At 40.1% G+C, this 10,493-nt stretch overlaps 1 protein-coding gene across 1 annotated transcript; it reads left to right on the plus strand.

Annotated features, from left to right (window-relative positions):
- Window positions 1-9,201: 9,201 nt before the first annotated feature.
- LOC129956787 (uncharacterized) lies at window positions 9,202-10,281 on the plus strand. The gene has a single exon (XM_056068729.1). It carries the CDS (start codon window positions 9,202-9,204, stop codon window positions 10,279-10,281), a length of 1,080 nt encoding a protein of 359 aa, XP_055924704.1.
- Window positions 10,282-10,493: the final 212 nt, after the last annotated feature.

Here is a 10,493-nt window from a genome sequence, read left to right on the forward strand (position 1 = left end):
GGCTGCTTTGGATATGCTGTTTTCTCTGGTTTTATTTTTAGCGCTCATTTTAACTTTATTTTTTAGAGTTTTGCTATTAACTGTCTTTTTATTATCCGGTTTAATTTCCCTGATTATGCTGCAGTCGTTTTGGGTTCCTTCCCCCTCTCTTTTTTCGGTGGGCTTACTGCCAAGTTTTGGCCATTCCTTCTCATTCATTTCTACTTCGTTTTCATAGTTGCTATCATCCTCCTCTTCCATTTCTTCCTCGCTACTATCTATCTCTAGCTCGGAGTTATCCATTATTGCTCGTATTTTATGGGGGGGGGATGTTACTTTTTAGTATCGCTTCTATTTCACTTACATTGCCATTATTTGGGCATAAACTTTCTTGGGGGGTACTATCGGAGCTGACGTTTTTTACATTACTCACAGTTATACAATCATTTACATGTTCATTATAATTACATTTAGTCTTATCTAGTACAACATTCTTATTTACTACATCATTCTTATTTACTACATTACTCTTATTTACTACGTTATTCATATCAACTACTACATCATTAAATACAGTTTGCGAATCAGGATAGAAAATGTTCAGCCACTTACCATTATCCTCCACGATTCTCTGCTGGATCTCCTCGATCCTTTTGTTGATCTTGTCTTTCAACTTTATTTTTGGCGTCTCCACCTGCTTATCCAGATATTCCTTGAATAGGCCGTACTGGTAATCTGTAGTGAGGTTAGTCGAGAGCTGCCTTTCGATCTCCTCTGCGCCGTTTAGGCGTTCGGCCATATTATAGCCGAACGGCTCTAAATAATTATTGCAGTCACAAAATACCCTTGTAGAATTAATCGCACAAGCACAATAATCCACCCTGGGTGTACACAGGGTATCAAACACAAATCACTTGGTCGATGCACTAAGATTGAAATCCACGTGGCTCACTTCACTAGCACTGGTCTCACACGTCCGTACTCGTTGAGGTCACGTCTCTGAGTCGAATGTGACAATGAGCCGATAGAGAAATTAGTAGGGAGGACCCGGGCGCGGAGCGCCTATAACCTCCATTCCAGTGCGATGTGCTAGGCAGATACATAACAACATTATCTAACATAATTCTATTGTGCATTGTTAGTAGAGAGAAAAAAAATAGGTGGGGGTGTATTAATTTTCGTAATCAAATTGTATAATTTTTTTTTTACTTAGCAAGTTAGGTTCGGTGTTGGTTTTAAGTTGCGTTGCAGAGAGAAAAAATTGGGTTTGTTTACCTAGTAAGCAGATCAGTGAGAGGGAATCCCCTTTTTGAGCAGGCCGGCAGTTCGCAGTCTCGTCTAGCTGGATAGGAGAGGGGATGAGTGGGGGAGTCCGTCAGCCGTTCACCAGATGGTGGTTGAAAGGGTTGTTGGTTCTTTCTAACCCTTTATGTTTACGTTGCGTCTTTGCTCAGGCGTCGGCGGGTGGGCGTGCTTCTTTCTTTCTTCCTTCTTTAAGTTCGCTCCTAATTCCATACATTTTTTATTATTTCTTCTTAACATTTTCTTTTCTTTTTATTGGTTTATACGCTAGTTGGGGAGAATGCTTCAGCTAGAATGAAGAGTTTATTAAGAGGATTTTTTTCTGTTCGTGATAGCTGCTGTTATTGTTTTTAGATGATTGAGCAGTTTGAAGGTATCTTCATAATCTTGATTGTTTTCCGTTAGTTGGATTGGTGGTTCTGTTACGTTTGGAGGAGTTGATATTGCGGGAGTTTTAGAGGGTGCTGGGGTTGGTTGGGTATTTACTTTCTTGAACAGGGATGCAAAAGTTTTGCCTTGCTGGATTTCTCCATTCTTATTGACGTTTAATTTTGGGAACTTGGGACACCCTCGATAAGATGCAGTATGCGGACCACCGCAATTCGCACATTTTTTTATGACTATTTCAGCTTTTTTTTTTTGTGGGCATTTGCGTGAATCGTGGTTCTCCGCGCAGATTACAAATCTTTCTTGCATTCTGCAGTTTTGGCTTACGTGCGCAAAGGATTGACATTTGAAGCATTGACCAACGGTTTTGCGGATGTATTTTTCAACTCTGATGATCATATAGCATAGCGTGTCTTCATTATAAATATTTTGTAGGTTATCTGATTTGTATAAGTGGACCTGGAAGATTGGGAGGAGCTGCTTCGTTTTGAATTGTTTAAGTTGGTTTACCCTGTCAACTCTGTATCCTTTTTTAATTAATTCGTTTTTTATTTCTTCACATGGGATATCAATTGGCAGTCCTTTGATAACTATTTTCGTAGGCTTTTCTATTCTATTGGAGATTACATAGTATTCTATTTTTTCTTCGTCAAAGTAATTGGTTATTTTTCGGTGGTCTTCGGTTGACTCGCAGTAAAGGTGGAGGAATTTTCCCGATGGTTTTGCCTTACAGCTGATTTTATGCGTTTCATTAAGTATCTTGATTATTGCTTGGTAGTTATTTGTTTTCTTAAATACAATTGGTGGGATATTTGGGCCTATTGTCAGATCTTGCATATTTTCTAGGGGGCTGAATTTATTTTTTATTTCTACTGCAATATTCTTTTCCATGAGGTGTTTCTTCCCTGATTTATTTTCATCTGAGAGTCGCCTTTTATGTTTATTTCTTAATTTTTGGGTTTGGAATCCCTCATCGTCTTCTACTTGCAACACAGTTATTTGCTCCTCGCCGCTAAAAATTGCGGGGTTATTCTTTTTCGCTGCATTTGTTTTTGCTAACTTCTTTGTATTGTTATTAATTACTTCGGGGTCCTGATGGATCTCTACTTCCATTTTTTCTTTATCGGCTTGAGCCTCACTGACTGCTTTGTTAGTGGTTAGTGCCTGAGCGGGGGGGATGGGGGTTAGTATGCACAATAGTAGTGTTAGAAGTTGAATGCATCTTACCCTTTCGGATGTCTTCTCCGGCGGTTATCAGCTCCAAGGATTCTTCATACTTTGCGATGAGTTCCTGGATCTCGTTCTTACGCTCTGGGAAGTCGATTTCATTTACTTTGAGCAGATTTATGTATTTAAATATCGTTTTCGGTGTCAGGTCTTCTGTGAGATAGATCTGGTACAGTTCTTCAACCGTGAGTATCTTCATCGCCTTAAGCCCTTCCATAACAGATCCTAAAAAGGACGAGTCGGGCTTAGCAGGCGCGGTAGGGTCGGCGGAATTCAGTGTGGTCTGGTCAAGGTCGGAGCTGAGGCAAGACACGTCCTCTCAGTTCAACATCCCAAACTCGAATCGCAAAAATACTCGAATGATGTGACAATGAGGCTGATGGAGTGGTGTGGTTTAAGGAGAGCCCGCTTCCGTAGAAGCTATCTCCTGTAGATGGCAGGAAGTTGGTGGAAATTAGCTTGGCGTTTCTTGTATGCCATGGACTTTTAGTGTCATCAGCGTGAGGTGACTGCGCTGGAACTGGCGCTACTCAGCGAAGCAGAGTAGTCCCCCGATGGAGAGGGAGAGGAAGGTGGAACGCCGTCCAATAGGAAGTCAGCAGCGGTGGGGAAGGTCCGTTGGGTTGCAGTGCGGATCGGACACAAGGACACAAGGAAAAATTTTGGAGCGCCATCTCCGATCGACAAAATCTTTCTGCATGACGAAGGATGGTTTGAACATGAGTGAGGAAGGGTCTTGAAAGAGGCTGGCGGTCTCGATGGTGGGTTTATCGGGGTACCCGTCCTTGGAGAAGGACTATCCCCTTAATGATGTGACTGATAGAGCATAACTTTTGATATATTGCCATGGTACTGTTAAAAATATTGAAGTTAAGAGTTCATATGTGGATTTGGCGAAGCTAGGTTTGTGATTGGCTTGGTTTGAGTGAGTTTTGGAATGGCGAGAGGCTATTGGCTGTTACTGTAGGAGTGGGTGAGTGGGTATGCTGCTAGCGGTAACGGGTCTTTACGATAGGGATCCAGTGCGGGGGAAGTTACATGTTAAGTTTAATAGCACTAGATGGCGCCATGAGCATTTAATGTTTACATTATTTAAACAGGTAAAGTGAAAGGGTTGTACCAGTTAGTGAAAGGGTTAGATGTGTTAGAGGAGTACGTTTTTTGGTCTTTTTATTCGCGGATTGGGTTCGTAATTAGGGATTAGTTTTATAGCTTCGTTATCTATATTTACAAGATTGTTATGGAAGTTAGTGGCTATTTTTTGTATGAATTTTTTGAGAGGTGGGTAATCGAGAGCTTTATAAATTTCAGAGTTGGAGAGATATCTGGTTACTTTACAGATACTTTTTATAATTTGGTTTTGTTGCTGAATAATTAATTTTAGGTTACTTTTGGCAGCATACCCCCACACTGGGCAGGCATATGTGAGTACTGGATGCAAATAGGCTGTGTAAATAAGTAATTTATTTTCCCTATTCATCTTTGAATTCCATGATAGTAGGGGGTAAAATTTTCTCGAGAGATCACGGAATTTGTTTTTGACATATAGTAGGTGGGGCTTCCATGTTAGTTTTCTATCTAAGATTACACCGAGATATTTGCAGTTCTGAGACCACGGGATAAATTTATTATTAATTTTAAGTTGGGGGAAGGATTTATTAATAGGTGATTTGTGGAAGATAATAGCTTCTGTTTTAGATACGTTAATGGTAATTTTCCATTTTTCGAACCAACCTTCAAGTTTGTGGAGGTGTCTATTTAGAGCTAGCTGCATGTAGTTTGGATTTTTGTTTTTAGCGAGTATCGCTGTGTCGTCTGCAAAAATGCATAGCATGGTATTGAACTGATTGGGTATGTCATTAGTAAATAATGAAAACAGCACTGGGCCAATTTTTGAACCTTGGGCGACGCCGGCTTGGATGTTTTTTTCCGAGGAAATTGCATTTTTTATTTTAACTTTGAATTTACGGTTGGATAGGTAGGAGTAGATTATTTGAATTAAATAGTTGGGGATATTGTAATTTATTAATTTATATATTAGACCGTGTTGCCAAACTCTATCGAAGGCTTTTTGGATGTCTAAAAAGACCGCTGCTGCTTTTTCTTTATTAATGAATGTTTCTTCGATGAATTCGGTAACACGGTATAGCTGATGAGTTGTAGATAGGTTTTTTCTGAACCCAAATTGTTCTGGGATAAGGATGTTATTTTCTTCAAGGAAGTAGTTAAGTCTGTTAAGGATAATTTGTTCAGTTAGTTTACTTATTGAGGGTAGTAGCGAAATGGGTCTGTAGTTGGTTGGGTCGGTTGGGTCTTTGCCGGGTTTGTGTATTGGAACCACAGTTGCTGTTTTCCATCTTTTAGGAAAATACCCAATGATTAGGATTTTATAGATTAAAATTGTAAGTTCATAGATAATATTTTCCGGGAGATTTTTTAGCATTTTATTGTTAATACCATCATGTCCTGGGGATTTGTTATTTTTAAGTTTTTTAATAGCTGAATTAATTTCGAGGGGGGGTGGGGGGTGTTTTAATTTCTTTAAGGGTATTTTTATTAAATTTGAAGTGGGCTATAGATTCATTTACGATTTTAACAGTTTCGAAGTCTATGGTGTCATTATTTTGAAATTGGTTTTCTAGGCTGTTTGCTATGCATTCTGCTTTATCCTCATCTGTTAGAGCAAGTGTGTGTGTGTGTTTGAGCGGTGGTATGTTTTTAAATTTCTTTTTAAATGGTTTGACGAGTTCCCAGATAGTATTGTCTTCAGGGTTGGCGTTTACTATCTTGTTAATGAAGTTATTGTGTTCAATTGCTTTATTTAATTTAGTGATTTCTTTATTTAATTTATTGGTTATTTTCTTGTAGGTTGGATCTCTGGTTTGTTGAAACATCTTTCTAGCATAGTTACGTTCCCTGTTAAGTCGTTTTAATTTAGGATCAAAATGCATATTAGATGTTGTGATGGGTTTAGATGCGGTGATCTTGGCCTGGTTTATGATTTGTTCAAGAGTGTTGACTGCGTTATCAATTTTGATTTCGGAATCAATGCTTATGAAATTTAGGTTATCGGTTTTATTTAAATTGTTTTTAAAAAGGGTCCAGTTCGTTTTATTTTTTCCTATGCTATTTGGTAAAGTATAATTAATAAAAAAGTTTAAGTGAATGGGGTTGTGATCACAGCTTAATTCAGGTAAGGAGTTTATTTCATAGGGATAAATAAAGTCTTTAACAAGTGCGAGGTCTATTGTGGAGGTAGAATTATTTCCAAATCTTGTGGGGGTGGTAGGAGCAATGATGTCTATACCAGCTCTGTTGCAGAAAGTGTTAAGGGAAATACCTCTATGTGTGTTATAGTTACAATTCCAGTTCTTATGATGTGCATTATAATCACCGGCTATAATTTGGTTGGGGCTAATTTGAATTAAATTTTCAAGATCAAATGTGAAAAGTGAAGTATCAGAGTGGGGGGGGGTATGTAGATAGAGGTGAGCGTTATGGGTTCTATATCTTTAAAATTAATAACTATTGCATTTGCTTCTACGTGATAGAGGGTTGGGATTATAAGTTCGTAATGGGGTATGTAATTTTTAATTAGTATCGCAGTTCCACCTGCTGCGTTTTGTGTAGGATTAATTATTTCTCGGTAGCTGTAGTAGGAAGCGTAATTAGCTAGAAAGATTTTCTTTTGTGGTCTCAGATGGGTTTCCTGTAATAAAATAATGTCGGGGTTATACTTATTTACGAACAGTCTGAATTCATTTATTTTATTCTTGATCCCGTTTGCGTTCCAGTACACAATACTTAGGCTGTTTAACTTGAATTACCTTAGTAAGAGGAGGTTGAGTAGTGGCTTTGAAAAGCCAACATGAGTAGCTGTAATTTATCTTCGATTGTATGTGCATTTTTGAGATCTTTTAATGCTCTGAAGAGATTAGGGAATTGTTGGACTAGTTTCCTTACTTCCTGTGTAGCTTCGGCGATGTCTTTAATAAAACTGTCGCCTAGCGTGGTTGAAAGGTTGATATCTTCAGTGTTTCTGTGTTTGTTTACAGTGACGGCAGGTTGTTCTCGTGGCGCCCTCTGTTGAGGAGTGTCGCCGTTAAAAAGATCGGCGAAAGATTTGTTTTCTTGGATATAAGCTTTTTTATTATAGTTGTTATGTCTATTTTGGGAATAGTAGTTGTCTCTTATAAAGTTATTATTTGGTAGTTTTGGAAAAGCTTCACACCCTCTGTATGATGCAACATGACCTGTTTTATGGCAGTTGATGCATGTAGGGTCTTGGATTTTTTCAGTGATAGTGCACTGACTAGTGAGGTGTGCTTCGTTACATTTTAAGCACCTAGGTGCCATTTCGCAACACTCAGCAGTGTGATGGAATCTGTTGCATCTGAAACATTGGTTGACCATATGTCTTCCCCTAAAGGGTTCGACCGTTATTTTTAGACAGTTTATGTGTTGGCAACGGCAACGTCGTGATGTTTCGGAGTTCCGCGATGTGACAAAGTGGTCACGAGCACCTCCACATCATAATTTGGAATAGATACTTTAATTTGTTAGTTTAGGGAAAAGTTAAATTTAATTTAACTAGTTTGGACGAGCGCAATAAAGCTCTAACGTCATGAAATTTGGTATTTAATTCATATTATTATTATTTTTGATACAATTAATTAATTTAAAAATAATATTTAGCGCCAGAGGCCTTGCGTGTCTAGGTTCTCTAATTGACTAGCTCGCCGTTGCTCTGAGTGACCTACTTTTAACCCTTTGATCTCATCCTGGATTCTGCGAAGTTCCGTTCTCACTTGAGGGTCGCGGGAACATTGCCAAATTCTTCGCAGGTGATTTCGCAGTTTAATTTTGGTTTGGATTTCGAAAGGAAGCTCTTCTGGAGGTTTATTAAATTTTGGTTTTGAGGCTTCTGCGAGCGCCTCCGTGAGAATTTTTCCTAGACTTCCAACTGCTAATTCAGCGTCATCATTGCTATTAATTTTGAAGGGAGGAAGGGGTTTTGAATTTAAAATATGCCGAAAGTTCTCCCAGTTGGTGGAGAAATGTGCTGGTGAATTTAGAGAAAAGGTTCCAGTATCAAAAGTCAAAACTACTGGAAGATGATCAAAATCTAAACAATTTAGCACTCTAATTTGAGAGTGGAAAGGAATTCGCTTTAATATTGCGAAATCTATGACGGAGTCATTTGAGCTAACTTGATTAATGTGGGTTGGAGAGTGGGGCGCCAAAACATTGACTCCGTCCTGCGTTGCAAGAAAATTAAACAACTGCATTCCATACCTAGTTGATTTATAGTTATTCCAAGCGATATGACCTGCGTTCATATCGCCCGCAATGATGACGTTTGGGCCTAAATTTAAAAGTTTTTCTAAATCCTCCAGAGGGAACATGTATGAACTCCCAGATCGTACATATGCTGACACAATTTTGAGAGGGGGGAGATTTCCTAATTTAACCTCAATAATTGTCGCGTCTATCCTCTCTAAAACGGGAGTGGGGATGACGTGATGTTCAATTATTGATTTCACATAAATACAAGTGCCTCCATGATTGCCTGGCCGATTAACATTATTTCCGGATCTATCTGCCCCTCAGGGGCTCACCTTCTTTAGGTGAGTACGGGTGTCCCAATCCCGAGGTACCCAGGGACCTTTACTCCCTTTCAGTTCGCTCTCCTCTACGCCTTCTGCTTTCTGCTGTCTTTCCTTCCCTCGACGGCAAGCGAGGGAGCTCTCCATGAGAAGCTGTCGCCGCTCTGTTTGCTTCCTTCTTCTCATGGACAGCCAAAACCCCACGTGTTGGCCGTGCGTGGCGACCCATTTGAAAGACGGGTGGTGCACTGTGGTCCCCGGTGTATCAATCGGCTGGTACCTAGTCACCTGAGTGGTTAGTCTGCTAGGGATCAAGCGAAGGGGCTACTCCTTGGGCTTGGCGTTAAGGGTGGTCACTGTCCCCGGGGGTAGCTCCCAGCGTATAGGTACCGATCAGCACTAGGGTAAGTACCGAGGTTGGAAATGTCCAGAGCCGGTGGCTGCCTTCCCTTGTTGGGCTCCGTGGTGGGCGGTGCCGTCGGACCCGAATCTTTTGTTGTATCATATGGGCTCCTCCAAACGTGGTCCCTTCAGTGGGCGTCATAATGTGCATATCAATTCTCATTTTGAACAACTTTTTGATAGATATTTTATAGTAAAGCGATTATCAGATAAGAATGAAACTTTTCAGACAGTGTCTCCATTTTTAGTCCAAAAGGCAATCACAACTACTGTTGGTGAAGTGAATTCAATAAAAAAGATGAGGTCTGGTGACTTGTTAGTAGAAGTCAACACTCGAAAACAAGCCCAGAACATACAAAAGCTGAAAGCGTTAGCAACAATTCGAGTTAGTGTCACTCCACACCAGTCACTAAATTCATCCAAAGGTGTAATTACCTGTGGTGAAATTTTCAATCTTCCTGTCGAATTAATCACAGAGGAGATGAAACCTCAGGGAGTAATAAATGTAAAACGCATTACCATCAAGAGGGATGGTGAGATAATTGAAACAAAGCACCACATTCTGACATTCAAATCACCTAAATTGCCTGAACATGTCTATGCCGGCCATATCAAGTTGCCTGTTAAACCCTACATCCCGAATCCACTCAGATGTTTCAAGTGCCAACGCTTTGGCCACTCAAGATTACATTGCCGTGGAACCGACACTTGCGCGCGCTGCGCAGAAGAAGGCCACGATAGCCAGCAATGTGTCGCACCTGAAAAGTGCGTGAACTGCGGTGATAATCATGCGTCTTACTCTAGATCTTGGACGCGTTGGCAGCTGGAAAAACAAGTCGCAACAATAAAAATTAAAGAAAACCTAACTTATCCTGAAGCCAGGCGTAGAGTTCAAGCTCAGACTCCTACTCCTGGTATTACTTTTGCTTCCGTAGTTAAAAAAACGTTTTGTGCTAATTGTTCATGTGCAAATTGTATTAAACAAACTACAAAAACAAAAGATAATATTAAAACCTCTCATTCAGACACTGAAAACTCCATCAGCAGTAACCCTGATCCTCCCAAGGAAACTAGAGAGAAACCTAAGCGAAAATCAAAAACATCGTCACTCACATTAAGATTAGCAAAACGAGGTCTTTCTCAAAAAGATCTCCCATTGAAGCTAAAAGCAGCAAAGTCAAAAAATTCTGTCGCTCTGGGGCTGGCGACGCAGGGTATTGTCCATAAGGACTTATCGTCCATCTTTGGTGGCATGCCCAATAGCCCCGATATAAAGTTGCATCCTTCTGAGGATGAAAATGATCTCGGGATGAGTTGCGAAGATTTGGCAACTCCAACAAATGCGCATTTTCTTTCCCCTTCAAAACCTCTCGCTTAATGGGTACCTTCGTCTCCTGGAATTGTCGCGGCATTCGGCCCAAACTGTTTGAAATCAAGACCATCATTAAGAAGTTTCATCCTGTTTGTATTGGTGTCCAAGAAACTTTCTTGAGACCCAATATTGCCATTAAATTACGGGGTTACAATTGTGTTCGGAAAGATGCAGACACTGGAGCTAACTGTTCTGGAGGTGTCTGCATCTTCACATCC

This window comes from Argiope bruennichi, chromosome 11 (assembly GCF_947563725.1).
Source record: "Argiope bruennichi chromosome 11, qqArgBrue1.1, whole genome shotgun sequence".
Lineage (NCBI taxonomy): Eukaryota > Metazoa > Arthropoda > Arachnida > Araneae > Araneidae > Argiope > Argiope bruennichi.